At 41.2% G+C, this 20,726-nt stretch overlaps 2 protein-coding genes across 9 annotated transcripts in view; both read left to right on the top strand.

The window, feature by feature from the left end:
- Positions 1-5,446: 5,446 nt before the first annotated feature.
- On the top strand, positions 5,447-10,306 carry LOC306940024 (zona pellucida sperm-binding protein 3-like). Of its 2 annotated transcripts, none has more exons than XM_079524929.1 (8): positions 5,447-6,019; positions 6,986-7,101; positions 7,191-7,294; positions 7,415-7,589; positions 7,738-7,843; positions 9,464-9,552; positions 9,792-9,865; positions 9,971-10,306. In XM_079524929.1, exons 2-8 carry the CDS (start codon positions 6,986-6,988, stop codon positions 10,285-10,287), a joined length of 981 nt encoding a protein of 326 aa, XP_079381055.1. In that variant the 5' UTR covers positions 5,447-6,019; the 3' UTR covers positions 10,288-10,306. The 2 variants fall into 2 exon arrangements, with proteins under 2 accessions (XP_079381055.1, XP_079381054.1); XM_079524928.1 differs by having other exon boundaries at positions 5,449-6,210.
- A 503-nt stretch (positions 10,307-10,809) lies between these two features.
- The window catches only part of opn4xa (opsin 4xa), a 131,653-nt gene continuing 121,736 nt past the window's right edge, over positions 10,810-20,726 (top strand). For 4 of the 7 annotated variants that reach the window (XM_079524921.1, XM_079524924.1, XM_079524919.1 and 1 more), the window contains exons 1-5: positions 10,810-10,886; positions 11,489-11,607; positions 15,135-15,277; positions 15,627-15,686; positions 16,311-16,391. The gene's annotated coding sequence lies outside the window, so the exon portion shown is untranslated. Of the gene's footprint in view, positions 10,887-11,488; positions 11,612-15,134; positions 15,278-15,389; positions 15,525-15,626; positions 15,687-16,310; positions 16,392-20,726 lie in introns of those variants that run through there. The other 3 variants (XM_079524920.1, XM_079524922.1, XM_079524923.1) reach the window with 3 other exon arrangements.

Raw genomic sequence — 20,726 nt, 5'->3', positions numbered from 1 at the left:
AATCCCATTCACTCCCATTCAGTCCCATAGTAACAGTACCTCCTATTCACCCCCATTCACTCCCATTCAGTCCCATTCACTCCCATAGTATCAGTCCCATAGTAACAGTACCTCCCATTCACTCCCATTCACTCCCATTCACTTCCATGCACTCCCATTCAGTCCCATTAAATCCCATTCAGTCCCATTCACTCCCATTCAGTCCCATAGTAACAGTACCTCCTATTAACCCCCATTCACTCCCATTCAGTCCCATTCACTCCCATTCACTCCCATAGTATCAGTCCCTCCCATTCACTCCCATTCAGTCCCATTCACTCCCATTCACTCCCAATCAGTCCCATTCACTCACATTCAGTATCAAATGTCTTTGCACTCTGATATTATTTTAAACACTCTGTGGCTGACCCTAAACCATGGTCTATTATCCATACACCTTTATTTGTATGGCAATAGTCATATTTTTTCATATTTTTTGGAATTGAAATAATTAAGAAATATAATATATTCTACATTTGGCACAGTTTTTTATGTTTCCTGAAAACCTTGAAAAAATGACTTGGGCAATTAGTTTAATAAGGTGACGATATTATATATATATATATAATATATATATTATATTTTATATTTATATTATTATATATAATATATATATATATATATATATATATATATAATATATATATATATATATATAATATATATATATATATTATATATTATATTTTATATTTATATATAATATATATATATATATATATATATATATAATATATATATATATTATATATTATATTTTATATTTATATATAATATATATATATATATATATATATATATAATATATATATATATTATATATTATATTTTATATTTATATATAATATATATATATATATATATATATATATAATATATATATATATTATATATTATATTTTATATTTATATATAATATATATATATATATATATATATAATATATATATATATATTATATATTATATTTTATATTTATATATATATATATATATTATATATAAATATAAAATATAATATATAATATATATATATATTATATATATATATATATATATATATATTATATATAAATATAAAATATAATATATAATATATATATATATATTATATATATATATATATATATTATATATATATATATATATATATATATATTATATATAATAATATAAATATAAAATATAATATATATATTATATATATATATTATATATTATATATTATATTTTATATTTATATATAATATATATATATATATTATATATATATATTATATATTATATATATTATATATATATATTATATATTATATATTATATATAAATATAAAATATAATATATATTATATATATATATATAATTTATATATATATATATAATATATATATATATAATATATATAAATATAAAATATAATATATATATATATAAATATATAAATATATAAATATATAAATATATAATATATAATATATATATTATATTTTATATTTATATATATAATATATATATATATTTTATATTTACATTATTATATATAATATATATATATATATATAATATAATATATATATAATATCGTCACCTTATTAAACTAATTGCCCAAGTCATTTTTTCAAGGTTTTCAGGAAACACAAAAAACACACCCCACATAAACCCTTATTGGCCCCCACATAAGCCCTTATTGCCCCCCCCCCCCCCCCCACATAAGCCCTTATTGGCCCCCCTGCACTTAAGCCCTTATTGGTCCCCCACACAAGCCCTTTTTAGCTCTCATAAACTCTACATAAGTCCTTGTTGGCACACATTCCCCCCCCCCCCCCCTCACATGCCCTTATGTGGACTGGGGGAAAAAAATTATACATTTTTGAGTGGTGTAAACCACTCCTACAACTGGCTTTGTTAGTTTACGTGTCTGTCTGTCTGTCTGTTCGTACCAAAAAATGAGCATGGTTGCTATGGTCACCCAGTTCACACGGGTGTGATTTCATTACGTCAGACCACAGCTGATCAGTCTATATAAGACCTTACACCACTCAGTTCACACGGGTGTGATTTTTTTAGGGAAAGGGCACTTTGAGGCAAAAGGGCAGGGGCCCAAGCCCCCTAGCCCCCCACCAGTGTATGTGTGCACACACTGGTGGGGGTGCCTACAGCCCTACACACACACACACACACACACACACACACACACACAATTTAAAACTTTATTAATTACCATTGAGTGACACATCAGCAGAACTTGCAACAGAGCTGGCGTCATCCTCTGTTGCAGGACTCGCCGCAGACGCAGTCCCCGATGTAGACGGGCGCTGTTCATCATCATCATCATGAGACTCCAGTACATACTGCGGGTTGCTCGTGGGCCTGGTTCCCAATATATTGTCAAGTGGTTCATACCAGGGGAACTTGTCTTTCTCCTCGCCCGAGCTGCCACTTTTCCGGAGCGCATCCCTCACCTTAATATAGCGCTGACGGAGATTTTTTACTTTCAAATGGCACTGCCCTGCCGTTCGCTCGATCCCCCTCTCTCTCATTTTGTCGCTGATGTTTTGGAACACAGAGGCATTCTTGTGTGTTTCGACAAGGGATTGGGAAATGCAGTCCTCCGCCCATATCTCCAGCAGAGCCCTCACCTCATCATCTGCCCAAGTTGATCCCCGACTCATTGTATTTATATATTATATACTTTATCTCTTTATTAATAACCTGTGACCGTCACCGTGTAGCCTACCTATAATCCCTCTCTGTATTGTCAACCTTTGTCTTTTGGCGCTCTGAACCCACAATGCATTATTAATTTGTTTATTTCCTGTATTTGGTCTGCTATAAAGTCCGAATGCGTTCACACCAGTAATGAGCCGCACCGTGGTTCGTTTTGAAGCGAACCGAGACCGGCCTTTTTTAACGGACCATGGTTCGTTTCTTTGATCCGCACCAGAGTTCGGATGCACGTTCACACCAACCGAACCAAAGGGGTAAGCGGACCATGGTTCGTTTTAAACGAACCAAACATGTCCGGTGTGAAAGTGCCCTGAGAAATCTGAAAGACCTGTTTCGTTGAATGGCTCTAGAGAGACTGTGTACCAATTTGTGTGATGTTTGGACAAAATCTGTAGGTGTACTGTCCAAAAACTTGTTTTGCACAAAGCGGCCTCCTGGTGGCGCTATAACAGGCCGTTCTGGAAAATGTGGGGCAGAGGTTCATCGTTGGCATCCAGGGAGTGTGTGTGCAAAGTTTTGCATCGACCGGGTTAACGGTGCCGGAGATTAGCTGGTAACAGACGGACGGAAGGACACACACACGGACACACACACACACACACACACACACACACGGACGGAGTGCAAAACATACTCTCTCCCCATGCCTTCGGCCTGGTGGAGACAATTACTAGGCTACGATCATACTCTCCAGTCATCTCCATGAACATGGCATTCATATTAACTTTGTTATATAACTACCAAAGCATATGGGGTGGTTTAAAGTATGCGCTTACTTCATTTATAGCCTAATCTCGCATCCTCTGTGTAAAGCACTGATGTCCTTTTATATCTTTGGTCTGTGGTCAGGCGGATTATTTATTATGGGTCGGGTGGATTAACAAATTAATGCGAGGGGGAACGAGGGATCCCAAACTTCACGGAGTCGACGCGACACCTGAAGTATTTGATGGCTTGCATGCAATCTCTTTTGATATGCTACTGTACTGTTTCTGGGTTAGGAGTAGCTCTGGTCCATACCCTAAAATTCTTCTATGATTCTGCCAATGCAGGGCAGAATCATAGAAGCATTAGGCTATGGACCAGAGCTAGGTTAGGAGTGAATGACAAAATGCATGCACCTTGAATTATAATGTTTGTTTTAATTTTCTGTTCGGCCACGACGGGCAGGGATTCTATTTTCCTGTTGAATTGCTTACTGTACCAGACCAAACTACTTTACTTTACAATAAAATCCGTTTCGTTCCGAAAGTGCCTCTTTCCTCTTCCGTGACTGTGCAGCAAAAAAAAAATACAAGTGTGAAAAGACCGCCCAGTGTAGCGTAACAAACGGACCTTCTCTGGCGGGTAAACCCAACCCTTTTTGTCTTGTCTGAAGTCCCACCCAGGTCTTTCAATGTTTGGCCTACAGCTTGCTTCATGCCTTGTGTCTTGCCCTCCCCCCCCCCCCCATGTAACAAGTTTGTCTCATCAAACCACGTGACTCCCATTGGAAATGAATTGGATCTGTTCTACCGCTCCGTGTTTGATAAGACTTTGATAAGACGGCTGTCTGCTAGGTGTGAACGGCGCCTCAGTTTGTATCATGTATGGTAAATGGTGCTTTACGATGTTCATTCACTCATTCACAGCAGAGGCAACCACACAAGGTGAAGGTACCATCCTGGTCATCGTGAGCAGTTATTAGGGGTTCAGTGTCTTGCTCAAGGACACAGGCCCAGGCCGCCGGCGTGGTGGTCCGGGCACCTATAGGCTGCAATGCCAGCCTGACAGCGTGTTGCAGGTTTGAATGCGTGTCACTCCCCTTCTCTCTCCCCATTTCCTGTCAGTCTGTCCTATCAATAAAGGCATAATATAATATCTTAAAAAAGGACACTTCTACAGCGTTCTCCACCTCCTGAGTGACTGCCATTGATGTTGTATGTACCTACAGTACAGTATATGTAGAACAAAAATATCATGATAATATGCTTCTATAAGATGCTGACAACAGGCAGTTAACTCATAATTCTTCCGCCTATCACACCGTTATTCTAACACACCAGTGCAAGTAGGTTTCTATTTGTATGTCACTGTTTGGCATTGCAATTTCAAATGACATCATTATATGTGTTGACCTGGAAGAAAGGCTTGCCTGCCCACTGTCAGATAGTTTCAGTTTATAGCACCTTTTTGTTATATAAATAATTGTATTGCGCTTCATTACAGTTTGTTTTAGCTCCCAGGTTTAGGTTCATAATGTTATAAAATACGCTAAATAAACATGGAACATCTTAATCTTTTCTAATCTTTGATTGATTGGATTGGATCATTTCAATATTTGAACCATGTGAGAAATTAGAATAACATATCTGTTTGTTGGAGCAATAACTCAGACATTTGAAATCTGTGTTACTGATTATAAAAGTTTGTCATTATCCATTATGTCGGCTACAATATTTCCTTCTGAACTGTAGCAGAGTAGAAGAATAAAGTAGCATGAAATGGAAATACTCAGTAGTAGGCATAGGCCTACCTTAAAATATCCCCAAATTGTACTGTAAAACAGTTCTACAGTCTCTACTAGCCCTCATTTTGAAGGGTGTATAGGCCTATTCAAGATTGCACCACTAGATGGCAGTGGCATAAAAGAAAAGATGAGTGAATAAATCTAAATCTAACTCTCTAAACTAAACTCTAGAGGTACCAGGCTAATCTGTTTTCCTCCTTTAGAAGTGCAGGCTCTAACATCTCTCTTAGCAATTTTATCATCTCTCACGTCATGATAATCATGACAGTCATGTTTCAGGGCTAGATGCAGGCCTATTAGGCCCAGGCTAGCCTCGGTGCCCAGGCTTTCATTTTAGGCCCAGGCTGACCTGACCAGGTGTTTGTTACTGATTTGTGATCAGTTCGAAGACCGTGGCGGCGTGGCAGAACCTTAGAGGGCAGAACTCGCAGGAGCTCGCAGTAGCTAGGCTAAAAACATATTTCATCCATATATTGCTGATAAAGTGACACATTTTAGCAATGGGCCAATTAGCGCTGGCGGTGTTGTTTTCACTGGTGGCTATAGCATACGGTTCTGTGGTGAAGGGGAGTGGGAACACACCACAACTACCGATGATGATGCATTCGAGACTCCCACTCATCGAAAAAGAACATTTCTCTCCGAAGACTGGGACTGGACTTGAGCAGATACCAGATAACATAAGGGCTGTGCTGACTCCGGTGCTGTCTCCCACAGTGAGTTCCATTCCTGAATTCGGTGACGGTGAGTGTCCTGTCGTCAGAGCTCGGTGTACAAACTCAAGTAAAATCCTAGTGCAGGTTCGCAGGAGCTCTTTGGGTGCTGCTGGTGGTATACCTTCCCAGCTCACACTCGGCACTTGCCAAGCCAGTAAAATCACGAAGGAACTGGTTTATTTTGAATATGACCTTGGGCTCTGCGGAATCAAGCCAGCTGTAAGTGTTTTTCCCCCTTTTAAAAAAATAATTAATGATGAATAAATTAAAGGTAGGGTAGGCCTAAGTGATATTTTTTGGTTAAAAGTTAGCTCTGGTCCATAGCTCTAGAGCAGTAAGGCTATGGACCAGAGCTAGTTAAAAGTAAAACTTTTTTTTAAATCACTATTATTCTGATAGTTGTTGCTATAGTGTTCTGTTCAATATCAGGGGTCTCCCTGTCTCTCCAGCTCTTTAATAAACAAATGTTCAGGACACATTTTCAGCCAATCAGGAGAAAGTAGGCCTAGCCATTTATCAGCTTCATTTTTAGTGTTCCAGTTATGTCTGCTCATTTCTTTGTCATGAGTACCACAGACGAAAAACAGTCTAAGTCCAAATTTCAGACTGACCCCTCCACGAAAAGGCCTTGTTGTCCTGAACCCTTATCTATCATTTATATATTATGGATCAATAGTGTGGACTTAGACTGTTATTCGTCTGTGGTACTCAATTACAATTCCATTTGTTTTCATCTGTAGATTCCTGACTGAGTTCTCTATCCTGATTGGATGAAATTGGTATCCCGATCTGAAAATAAATTTTCTTTTTAAAGCTGGAGAGACATGGTGACTCCTGTTACAGAGCACTCAATGAGTACTATCACAATATAGAGCTTTTGAACCAAAGAAAACCACTTACCCTACCTTTTTTAAGCAAATTAATTACATGAATTCAAACCAATCTTAAAGTTCAGGAAGAGTGTTAGTAGGTCTATGTGTGCTTTTCGTAACAGATGATGAACAACCGTTTGGTTTACACACATATTCTACGATATGATCCACCGACACCTGCTGGACCAATCAGGCGAACTGCACCGTTCAGCTTGTCCATCGCCTGTCACTACAATAGGTGAGGCTGAAATCGTTGCAGCTTTATTGTAGGCCTACGCCGGTATACCCCAGAGTCTGAAAGATGAACATTACACTTGTTCTTTTCAGATACATGTATAACTATAACATTGGCTACACACCGAAGGTGGAGATTCGAAAGGTCTTCAAGCCATTGAAGAACAGGGTGAAAGTGATTCTCACTGCACGAAATGGTAAACATTTTATGAGCCTGCTTTCTAGGCTATCAAAATAAATAAATAAATAGTCTATAGTTGGTGGGTCCTGTCCCACAGCCACTTATGTTCTAAATGTGACTATTCATCTCTTGATAGCTCAGTGGGAAAGACTTTCCCTCGTGGAAACGTATGTGCTTGGCAAGCGCATGTACTTTCAGATTGAGGCTCCATCCATGAGCATAAATGAAAGGATATATGTCCATTCCTGTCATACAACCCACAAGAAGTCCCACACCTCAAAGCCCCAGTATCCAATCATAGAGAACTCCGGGTAAAGTAATGTCTCATTCATTCATGGACTGTTGCTTATGCTCAGCTCACCTGTGCAGAGCACAACTTTGGCAAGGTTTAGTTGTTGAGTTCATGCAACACCCATGTTTGTTCATCTGATTGTTTCTGCGTGTGCTGTCCTGGTACAGGTGCATGGTGGAGAGCAAGGAGGGACATTCCAGTTTCATCCCATACAAAAAGAATACTGTGAGATTCTCTGTGGATGCATTCCTACTTAAAGGAATGACAGGAAAAGTAAGTAACTGGGCTGATAATCATTTCACAGATACTATAATGAACTTAAAGATACTTTTTCAGTTTTGCGTGTGTCTATAGAGCATTACTCTAATAGACCCCCAGGTGTGGTTATAATATTCAAATATGTCTTCCCTGTGTATTCTTGGTTTCTTCTTGAAAGCTTAAAGCCTTTGGGCTCTATTTTCGTCACTGCTAAACCCCTTATCCCTAAACTTCTTTTCCTTTTTTACTATTTTGAAAAACATTTTTGAATAGTTCAACTAGCCAATCTACATTGACACATTGTGAGCTTGTAGACTGGCCATTTTAACTATTCAAAAATGTTTTGCAAAATAGTAAAAAAGGAAAAGAAGTTTAGGGATAAGGGATTTAGCGGTGACGAAAATGGAGCCCTTTGAGTCAAAAGGCCCAATCGAAATAACACCATTTTAGTGACATCATAACCCTAACCCCTCCCACATTATCATACAACAACAGCTGGGGGCGAGGCTTAAGTTCAGGTGGGTGGTGCTAAGGTGAAAACCAGGCATACTTAATGAACTGGTGGGTGTGGCCACATAAAAACATAATTTTAACACTTTCTGTACACTGTTTTGAAAAAAATCTTCCTCCTAGTATAATCATAGTACCTGATGGTCATGTTTTAGGGGGGGGGGGGGGGGGGGGGGGGGGATCATGGCACTCCATCTTTAACTCATCATTTCATTTTACCCTATGATGGTGTAGGAGCCAAAGAGTGCTTAGCCTATGGTTATTCTCACTTAGTTGGTGATGGGTGTGGGCACCACATTGACGATCCATTATTGGTGGGAGCGCCTCTGTGGGTGGCCACCAGACGGGTCACAAATACAGGTGTCTAGGTGCTGCCAGACTTACTAAAGAGCCGCGCACGCTCTCGGCTGTGTGCAGCTTCTTTTTCCAGGTTTTTAGACAGCTGGTGGATGGAAATTAAGCTCCACCTCCGCGGACGACTTGCGCGACGGCCAGATTCCCGGAAACGCTCTCCTCCGCGCAAGTCGTCCGCGGAGGTGGAGCTTCTTTTCCATCCACCAGCTGTCTAAAAACTCGGAAAATAAGCTGCGCACAGTTTAAGACGTGCGCGGCTGTCGACCGTTTTGCGCTTAGGTGTGGAAACGGTGTCAACCAGCTCACTCTAAGGACGCTTGAACTTGGAGGCAGGGTGAGCTGGGAGCGATACTTTTTGTTGACCGCACTCGCACTTTATTGATAACTTTGGTTCATTCATAATTGGTTTGCTCACTGTTTGATTCTTAGATTCTTTGCACATATTTATTGCATACGTATTTATTATTGAAATTGTATTGTAATATTTGGTGCACTGAACTATATAAACATTTTAAACTTATGAGCTCGTTTGGACATGAATCATTTTATCATTGTTTGTGGCGTGTCATTACAGATTGTTTTTAGCTCCCAGGTTTAGCCTGCCGGCATGAGTAATTCATTGGGAATTATTATCAGCCACAACAGATGGTATGGGTTGTACTGTTGCATTAACTATGGATTGGAATATTCCAGGCTAGGAAAAAGAGTATATTACAGAGACATGAAGTTGGTATATAATATAATATCAAAGCACACATTTATGTTCCACAGCTAATGTTCATACACTGTGCAGTATCTGTGGAGAATTCTATCCCCACTCCCACAGCCAAGTCGTGTAATTACAACATAGAAGCTGGAAGGTGAGCTCTGGTTATATTACATTTTTGATTAAAAATCAATAGACATAAAAATATTTAGTACAATTAAATATTTCTTTGAAATGTATGTATCTGTGTTGGGTTAACACACACACACAGTCTCACACACACACACACACACACACACACACACACACACACACACACACACACACACACACACACACACACACACACTGTTACCAATCGCTATTTCAACACACATATGTTTCATGTATCAGATGGGAGGAACTGTATGGTCCAGCCTCTGTATGCTCCTGCTGTAAATCCAACTGTAGCTCTACTGCCTCTGCTGGTAAGATATATCAATATATTGAATATGGTTACATTTGTTTTGATCAACTGAACATTGAGACCCAGGTTGTTGGATATCATTCATTTAAAACCTTTTGCTCTCCAGTGACAAAGATGGTTAGCAGCAAAGCGTGGTCGATTGAGCATGAAGTCAAGCCCACCGCAACACCAATGATGAAGAAGATCACATCAACACTGACGGCCACAACGGCAAGGAAGAGGAAGACAACCTCAACAACTATGACGACAACAGAGTTGATGACTACAACCAGAAATGCACAAGCCATAAAGAAAACGGCCGGTGGGGGTGTGAGGCAGATGGACCCAGAAGGACTCAACAGACGAGTGAAAGGTTCCTCTGTGGTGGAGGGGGCCACCAGACCACGCATGATATTTGAAGATGTTTTTGGTCTCAACAAATAAATACTTAACCTGGAATACATATTGGTGTTTTTCATACAGGGTTTTGACACCTATCTTAAAGGGTAACATGCAGGTTGTAATTTTGTTCAATAAACAATATGGACTAGGGCAAAAGTCTTTCATAAATATAAAAAAATATATATTAAAATTGACCCAGTTTTAGCAATTCTATCAAACATTTTCTCGGCTTATGTCCTAGCACTTGAAACTCAAATCTCTTGACATACTGTGTATTGATACCTTGACTACCTTTTCCTTTATTGACTTTAGTACACAACATAACTCTGTCCACGTGTATTCTAAATTAATGTCAAGGAGGTTTGCTTTTATTAAAATCTACACCAGACTGTGAAAAGACTCAAACCCCTCCAGACATGCTGCGACACAGGACACAGAGAATAGATGTGTATTCTTCTGTCTGTCCGCCTTGAGTAGCGGCTATAGGCGGCATATCATTTTAAATAAACGGTTCTCGGAGGGGAGGCAGAAACGTAGCCATGGGAGGTGGCTGCCTGCTCTAGCCTTTAGTAGATCCGCCACTGAGCTAGAGACTTATGACTGGCAGCAAAGGCCTCACTGAAGTTCAGAATCTTGTGAATGTAAGAAAAATCTTAGCCACAATTTGCAACTCTTTCTTTTATAATGGGATTGTATTAAACAACGTTAAACTCACCAACATTGCAGCTGTAGGGCAAGCTTGAATTATCCCTTTCAATCTGCCAAGCTTTTGTGTCATAAAAATCTACCGTAGACATGTTATGAGCTACTTTCTGTCAAGACATCCTCTGTAGGTGATTCTTTTTGTAAGTGTTGGAGTTTGGAAGCACTGGTTTTTTTTAAGGGGTCACTTAAAGCGAGCGCTTCCAAAGCGCTTCCAAACTCCAACACTTAGAAAAAGAATCACTTGCACAGAATTTCTTGACAAAGTAGCTCATAACATGTATACGGTGGCTTTTTATTACAAAAGCTCGGCAGATTGGAAGAGGATAATTCAAGCTTGGCCTAGAGCTGCAATGTTGGTGAGTTTAACGTTGTTTAATACAAGCAGATCGCAAACGCAAATTGGATGAGTGGGGAGTCAATGGAGGGTATTGCAACTCTAGGTTCATCCCAATATAAAAACAATTAGAGTTGCAAATTGCGGCTAGAAAAACCTTTCCCTCAGTCCCACAGACAGACTTTGATCGTTGTCACTGATTAGTTGCCTCCCAACTTCCCAGGGTATCAAATCAGCCCCCTCTGGTAACTGGTCCAACTGGAGGATGGTACCATGCAGACCCTTCTCGGCTTTTGGTCCCACTCCCTGCAGCCTTGCACAAGGTGAGTAGTGCATTGTGCACTATAAATCTATGTTGAACATGCTAAACTCACAGCGCTTATGTGTGCCAACTGCCAACTAAGGTACGCACAAACACACAGCTGCTGTTCTGTTGTGCTGAACTGTCTTAACGTCAAATTGACCCACCTCCTTCTGTAGAAGCAGATGGCGATGGCGTGTGTGTGTGTTTACACACAGCGTTTAATGGTCTCATCAGAGACTGCATTCTCTTTCACTGTTTTTGCTAAGCAATGGGCTGAAGTGGAGCAGCACTCCCTTATTAACAGAATTGCAATTTGCAACGCTACATTCAGTGGGATTACAGTGCATTACATTAGCCTGTATGGTCACTGACATACTGGGCAGTGTACCATGGTGTGAGGTCAACTGTCCCACAGTGGAGTCCCTCACACTGTCACACACACACACACACACACACACACTACTCTAGCCACCTCACTGAATATTCTACTTTTTCAGCTAGCTGGGTCAAACCGGCCCTTTTCCAAGATAATTAGTGTACCCTTGCGGGTCCATTTGGTTCACCTTTTACAGTCTCTGAGTTAAATTAACACGATGGAGTTTACTGTGTTGTGATGGACCTCTTAAAAGGCACCAATCCCCCCACACCCCCACCCCTCTTAATAAATTACAATGCTTAGTGCTTACTGCAGCCCAATGGACCTTTCTACTTCCTGCAAAAAATAGGAGCATGCCCCCTTTACCTCCTGCTGTGTTAATGCTGTTTGATATTGACCTGAATTGCAAATTCCACTCTGGTAAAGTGGTTCTATACATTTTGTGTCCTTCCGTATCCATGGTGTGACAAGTAGCACTGCCTGAGGCTCATAAGTGCAATATCTCCCCTGACCAGGCGGGGTAGAAATTTCTATCTCCCAAATGTTGTACACACTCACAGTTATAAGATGTTTTTCACCACCAATGCAAAATCAGATGCACACAAAATCAGATGCACACAAAGACAGTAACTGCAATTTTTAAATGAATGGCAGATGGTTGATCACAGGAATGCAAGTAAAAAAGATCTCCTGTGTGTAGTTATCATCCATCAGATCAAGTTTCTGCAATAAAGCATCACTGTTAATGTCATCTTAATGATGTACCGTACGGCAACAACAAACAGTGATGCTGGATTCAATGTCAGTGTGTGTGAGACCAGTACATTGTTGTTATGGTCAACTCAAGACTTAGCCAAGTAGTGGCTCACCCAATTTTAAAATGCTTCCTAACGTGAAAATGAGTAGTCTGCAGTCACGTAATTAAGCCCCACTGGAAAACCAAATTAGTCGAGCCCTATCTAGCTTGCTGCTTTAGCAGAAATTGATATTGACTTGACTTCTGTATGCATTCACACAACCTACTGTAAATTAATTGTATTCATCTGGCCTTCACTGTGTTCTGTGTGGATCCAGCAGCCACGATGATTGAAACCTGCTGCAGCTGAAATGGCCCGTCATTGGGATGTGGGTAATGGTGTGTGATGTAGGCCCAGCTGCAATAGGGTCACCACAATGACTGGAGACTCATCTTCATTCCACAGGTGTACACATAATTGTAGTACTGAGGATCTGGTTTAACCTGTTTTCTTGAAAGTGCTTGTAGCGTTACTGTATTTAGAAAGCCACTTTGGTGGACATTGACTATCCAGGGTGGCTGAAGTATACAATTGGACATTGTTTATACGTTTAGGAATTACTGTCAATTGATTGACAGTTCGAGTTGATTGATGATAAAAGCGCCCCTCACTTCACACGGGTGTGATTTTTCATATTCCATCCTGATTGATAAGATATAGGCTTCTAAAGTTTGGCCTCAAATCATGAACGCAGTGTCCGATGGCTGTGAAACACATTGAAGCACATTCCCTCAGTGCTAGGCCAAGGAAGAAATCACAAAAAAAATTCAAATCAGTCTATATCAGCTCTATAACAGGCTGATTCACGTTTTTAGCTATAACTGGATCAGTTCAAAGTTTCTGCTAAGAAAATAAATTGCACCCACTGCACCATTCCTATTCTGTCAATCTTACTTTCTATTACCTGTATTATTAGTATTAGTATTATTGCACCACTATACATAAACCCCTCCAGTTCCCTGTCCTTGGGCAGGACCATTTCTACTTGTGACCGTTTACTATCAAGGTCCACTGATGCAATGTTTACCCTTGGTATGAATATCGCCTGTTTCTGTAGTCATTGGTCATTTGCTCTCCAGGATGTAGAGGAAGAGAAATCAGATGTGCTTAGCAACGGTAGTAGTTCCTCGAGCCAATTAAAAAGTAATTGCGGCGGATGACAATGTTTGTTTTGATGCTGTTGCTCTCAGCATGGAAGCAATTCAGTCATTTACAAACCATTCAAGCTTCAACCTCGGTGTGTGCAGCTGTTGCCGTAAACATTAACAACCAGGCAGGCTTTCTGAGACGAATAGAAAGAAATAAGGACTTTCCTTATTTCTTTCTATTCGTCTCAGAAATGTACTGATCATTAACAATCTAAATCCTATGTTAAATCTAGCTTATGGGCAGACCGGGATCGGCACAGCAGGCAGGCTCTGTGGAGAGACAAGTTGTGGTTGCTCCTGGCGCCTGCACACACACACACCATTCTGCAGGCTCTGTCTCTTGGTTTCCGGGTCGTAACCCTAAACCTAACCCAATTTTACCAGGAATTTCAAATTGATTCTTTGCTCCATGCTTGTACCACATCCTGGAACAGAAACACAGTGAGTGAGAAAAGTGACTAATATTGAGCAATATTATAGCATTATTCAATTAGCATTGAGTCATGTGCATGGCTGGCTGCCACAGTCTTGTTACTTTTCAGACATGCCTTGTGTATATATAAATCTAAAATTGACAGTGAGCAGGCAAGCCTTTCATCCATATCAACACATACTGATGTCATTTGGTCATCTCCTGCACACACATGAGGCTCCCCCTCCTTGAGCCAGGCTGTCAGATAGAGGTATGTCATGCCTGAAGCTCCGGCAGCACCATAGTGATCCTCTGACATGGCAGTGGAGAAGGCCTCCCCTCCCCTCCTCTTTGAAGATGTTATTTATTATGAGTCTGACTAATTCTCTACGGGGTTGTTCTAGCAAAGGAAACGGCTGAAGGTCATTCTGTTGTGAGTTGGAATCTTTTGGGTTGTAACTTGTAAACCATAGCCTGATCTGATGCCTTGTGTTTTAGCATTCTCTATCCCTAGCCCTTATGGCAAGGTTTCTCTGGAGGAAGACCAAAATCCAAGGCAAGAATCAAGATGCAGACTGAAATTGCAACTGTGATCAATTCATAGATCTCCAAGGCTAGCGAAAGTTTGATCCTTCTCATTGTCTTCACATTCCTCTAATGCTTTTGGGGAAAAAAGACATTGGCCCTGGCCTGCTTGGACATTTTTGGTTTGGTTGTAATCATGACTCTTGTAGAATCATCCTGATGTTGATGTTACGTCTCGCCCCCCATCGACTTCACATCTGTATGCTGTGGGTGTTCTGGGCCCTTCAGCGCCACCAGAGGGCTCCAGAGCACTCCACAGCACCTGTCTCCCAGTTACAACCTCTCCACCTGAGCGTCGTCTGCAATCAGCTGATGAGTCTACAAGAGCCAGGCCTGTCTGCAGCTCGGCACAAGTTCTTCTCCAGTCTATGGTTGGTAAAGTTAGACAGCCAGACATAGGTCCAGCGTTAAGCCCTAACCACACCAAAGGGTCAAGACGGTTTTAGCGCTGTCCCTGCAGTGTGATATGTCTTGTTGAACGTTGACCCACGTTGACCCTAGTGATTCAACGCATGGAATTTAATGGCCCAAACCACACCAAAGGGTCAAGAGTCAAGACTTTTTTGCGTTAACTCCTTGCAACCGTTTGGACCCAAGGAGTTGCATGGTGACCCTTTGGTGTGTTTAGGGCTTTCGACAGTTAAACGTCGCGCCGTTACTGTGCTATTTTCTGTCCTCTGTGAACCTGCCATTGACTCAACCTTCTCTTCTCCTCTCCAGTGTTTCCGGGACCCAAGCTCTGTGGAGCAGCCTACTGTTTGTGAATAAAAACCTGCACAGGTGGGCTTAACTCTGCTTTGCCTCTCCTTGCTGTGCTTTTGGGTCACACCACACTCGAGTCATAACAGTTGATCTGATTTAGCCTGGTGGTCTGTCATATTATAATCTCTCAACAGATTTCGAGTTACGCTATCTGTCGGCAGGGACATTCAGAACGTGTATGCATTGAATCTATGTCATTACAGGCAAAAAAAATCCCTAATTTGAACCAATTCAACTTTTGTTAATTCTTTTATAAGCTTGTAGATCAGGTATTTTAGAAATAATGTAGAATTGTTAGTGGTCAAGTGCATGGCTCAATGGATAAGTGGTGTACCTATATTTGAGGAGGCAAATGATTGAATTATTCTTCAAAAGACCTGCAGCCAGGCTCCGGGAACCCAGGGACCACCTCTAAACCCCAAATCTGGGTCCAGGTCACTAGTGGAATTACAGTATGCCCCTAACATGTACTGTATATATATTGGTGTGGGAGGAACAGAAAGGCCTCAGTGGGGTTTTAAACCAGGACATTCTTGCCGTGACAGCAATAACCCCAGGCCTCCATGCCAATTACAGCATTTGTTATTTTTACTTTGACTCAATAACGTTTTATTATTTTTAACCTTTACTGTACCATTTCAGGGGCACATTGACACTCGATGATGGCTGCTAGCTGGAACCCAAAAAATGACTGCTGAGTTTATGACCCTGCTCAAATGACAGGTAAGTGTTTAGGTAGGATTTGTTACTTGCAGTAATTATTAAGTCACTGATGCTCTGAAGCAACCATTGTGTTCTGTATATTTATTTCCACATGTGTTATTTATAACACATTGTGTTATTTATAACACATGTGGAGAAAATAAATCCTAGTTTTGAGGCATTCCTCTATTAAAAGCTTAAAGTGACCTGAAAAATGATCATTAGACTGCAGTATATTCACATTGTTCATTACCTGGAATCAGACATACAGTATTGATGGCATATTTCATGATGGAGGCGCCATGTCTTTATATAGGCTATTCTAATATCTGAACAAAGCTATCCAACTTGAAAGGCAATTGGAACATGGCATTTTCAAGACCACATCTTAATTTAATTCTGATGGAATTTTGTTAGCTCGCCTCTCATCCCCTTTGTCGCCAGCAGGGCATCCCCTAGACCAGACTATGACTCTGGGAAGCTTGGCTTGTCCTCACATACCTATGTTGACAGATGGCACAATTTCTCACTACATCTAGAAGTGTCATATATTTACAATAAAGGATGAATGTTACTCTAGGGTACGAAAGACATCAAATTAAGTTTTCCGTTAGCCAAGCCTGAGTTGAAGGCTTTTCTGAAAATGGACACAGAAGCTGTAACCAATGATGTCTGTGCGTGTGCACGTATGCATGCTATGCATTTGTGTTTGTATCCATGCAGTCGTCTGCGCGCACATGTGTGACTCGGAGAGAGTGCCGTGATGAGTTTAAGTGAGTGTGACAAGCAGCAGTGCAGAAACCCAGTGCTATCATCATTAAGTGAAAACAAGGGCCTGGCTCTGTGGGCAGGCCCCGGCCCACTGTTTACCAGTCTCACTGCTCTCCCAGATGTGGGAGTTGGTTTATTTAGCTCTTATTGAGGCTCTGGAAATCCTCCCCTGGCACGTTAGCACTGGGTGTTGCCCCTGGCCAGCTCACAGGAGAACGAGAGAGAGAGAGAGAGAGAGAGAGAGAGAGAGGAGTGCATGGGGAGTCATTCACAGCCACAGCAGCTGCATGCATATGTGGAGGGTCCACAGCGGCAGAGCAGGTCATTTCAGCACCCCGAGGCACAGGGATTGGGGGGGGGGGAATTAAGAGCTTGGTGTGCTTTACTGTTGAAAGAGGCCGTATCCTATCCATGAGCCCACATCTAGTGATCTCAGTGTACTGAGTGGACAGAATGTGAGTACTGTATAGAAAGATGGCAGCTTGGAGTGCAATGTACAGCCAATGTCTTCTTCGCCTCTTATTATTATTATTAGCAAGGGGGAATTTAGATTTTTGGATGATTTGCATGGGGGGGTGCAGGTGGTGGTAGTAGTAGCAGTAGCAAATGCTTCCATCTTTATGTGCTTGGCTGCTTGGTTTGTAATACATTCTGATATGTAGGGCAGTGATTCTCAAATAATTGGCAAAACACTGTTTTTTAAAAGATGAAAAAATATAAAGAAATCGTTAGATACCATTGATCCAATACAATCGGTTGATTGATCATTAAAATAAACATGCTCTGACCACATGGCAGATGGGTGGGCCATGAACTCTGACCACATGGCAGATGGGTGGGCCATGAACTCTTTCAAGATTTCAAGATCTATAAAAGGTTGGGGACCACTAGGGGACTGTTTATAGTGAAAATGGACACTACTACGGTATCAAGGACAGTCAGTGCATGGATACGCCTATAGCATTTTGGCAGTTAGATTAGAGATCACAGTATAGGGACCGCTATACTGGGGTCTTATAGAGGTTGACCTTAATAGGTTTATGATTTTAGTCCCCGATAGCTTACTAAAAAAAAATCTGTATTTCTGAAGGAATCATTTCTCACTTGTCCACTCCCTCCTTCCTTACCACCTCACCTTCCCTCCTTCCTTTCGAAACCTTTCACAAATAGCAAAAATAGCAGATCTACAAGCTCACACAGAGTATCATTGTGCTATTTTTGCGTGACATTTTAGTGTGACACTGTCACGGGTCACGACGACGTATGATAGGGTGGTTAACAATGGTCCAATTTGGGGAAAGTGGAACCACTTCATGGGTGCCTAGTGGTAGCCATCACCAAGGTATTATTCTCTCTCTCTCCTAACTTATTGAGTGTTTATTGTATTGCTTTGCATGCATTATGAAGCATACAGTAGGTGCTTGACTGCTCAGCAGCTTAATTAAATGCTGACTCCTTGTGTAAGTTTCTGTGGACATACATTTAATGTTTTCATTGACCCAGTTGTTTTGCCATGAGAGGAAATGGATAAAGGAAGACCTTTATGACGAGTCTTGACAATACAGCAGCAATGTAATTGTGATTGTCCCTACAAATCAAGGGCAACAACCATTTGCTGTCGATTCGGAATTTCGGATTGTGAATTGGATAGCTCTTTTCAGATGGTATACATTGCAATGTTTGCTAACATTATTCATATTTGATCCATGGGCCCGAATATGTTTTAAGGGCACAGCCACTTCAACTAATTCCTCGCTGAAAGTATGAACACCTGTTAGAAAACCTGAGATGAATTATGTCTCCCAGCCACATAGCCTATTCATTCCTCAGAAAGTGGTTGCACTCCCGATGGGAATATTCTTTGCCAAGATTAAACACGAGGAGAGAGAGAGGGAGGGGAGGGTTTTTTCCAGCCATTTCTAGCACATCCTAATCAGCAGCCACTGTTTTAGCCACTTGACACTGATTTACAGTATACATAGTCATATGATCTACACCAATGTACACATGTTGTGAGCTTGTAGATCCGCTTTTGGCACTCGCTGTCCCTCATTTCTGGGGGAAGAAAATAATAAAGAAAATGCTTACCTTGCCCAAAATATATAGTCCGATTGAAAGTTGTTAAAGGAGTAGTTCACCCCAAAAATAACTTATTTTTTATCAATTACACACCCCACGAAGCCTTGAATTCATGGAGATCCTTTTGTTGCATTCCTAAGCCAATCATTTGATGAGTGGCGGAGTCTCTGGTAGGATACTAAAATGCAGGTCAATTGAGTCCAACTCTGCCGGTCATCAAATTGGGTTAGTATGGGCTCTAGACTATGGTCGAATTATTGCGACGTCAGACTAACGCTATGCACCCCATCAAATTATTAGAAAATCGAAATAGTCATTTTTCCGGGGGACCAGTCCTTCAAGAAGTTACTTGATGTCTAAGAAATCTCTCTCCGTAATAGAGGATATTTGTTAGTGACCACATGGAAATAACATAACGTGTTGATGGACAGTTTTAGTGTCGCCATGATAGCAGTCAGGATACATGTTGTAACCCTTGCAATGCTGAAATGTAGTCTTACAACCATGAACATACTGTAGATGGCAGCATCAATGAGTCTACAGTCCACACGCCACCCAGATTGGCAGCAGTAGGGAAATGTTGACATCATGTTCACACATACTGTAGTATACACACTTAAGATGCTTTCCACACTGCAAAATGATGATTGTTAATTTAAGTCTGACCCTTACCGCACCCATTTAACACTCAGAACCTTTATAGTGCATGAGGCTGAAATGCCAGGGATTCCCTTCATGCTGGCCTGGGGTCAAGACTGCAGCTGGACTTGCTTGTAATGCTTTATATTATGCAAGGGGACCCAGAGGACAGCGTAGATGTCCCTTTCCACTGCTGAAAACGTATTGAGCATCCACCCTAGCCTTAATGTTTCATGGCTCTACTGCAGACCATTAATTCTCAATTCTGTAGATCAGATCAGTGGTTTTCAAACTTGTACCAAGGCACACCAAAGGCAAGTCTCAATGTACACGACATGTACTTATATCTGGAAAATAGCTCTATAACATGTGTTATCTCTCTTATCATGTTTTTGAGGGGTGATACATGATGGCGCCCCAGCCTGTGTCCGCTCTGAGGAGGACGCCTAAAAAACCCACGTGAGGCCTTTAGGAGGGCCATTCAAGCTGCAAGTGGAGCCTGCGGCACCACCGTTACCCTGCCGGTGGAGCCTGCGGAATCCACCACTCCCGAATGAAGTGTCTGGTGCTGGGAATCTGGTGCAACGCACAGGTCCTGGGTGCACCTGGTGAGAGCAGGAGAGGACCTGGTGAGGCATAGGAGGTGCCCAGCCAGGAGTCAACCCACAGTGCCTAGTCCCTCCCCGGTACCCGTCGGATGGCCCGCCCAGAGTAGTTCTGGAGCAGCGGATTGTGTGTCCCTGGTTTTTCCCTAATGGGGCGTAAGTCGGGACTTGATCTCCCCGGCTGGGTCACCCGAGTGAGGGGTATGATGTTGGAAGACCCGAAACCCTGATGACCTTGGGATACATCACTGAGGATACGTCC

The sequence above is a fragment of the Electrona antarctica genome (assembly GCF_951216825.1).
Source record: "Electrona antarctica genome assembly, chromosome: 16".
NCBI classification, from domain to species: domain Eukaryota; kingdom Metazoa; phylum Chordata; class Actinopteri; order Myctophiformes; family Myctophidae; genus Electrona; species Electrona antarctica.
Note: the sequence above shows the minus strand (reverse complement) of the source record. Positions and strands in the feature narration are given on the sequence as shown.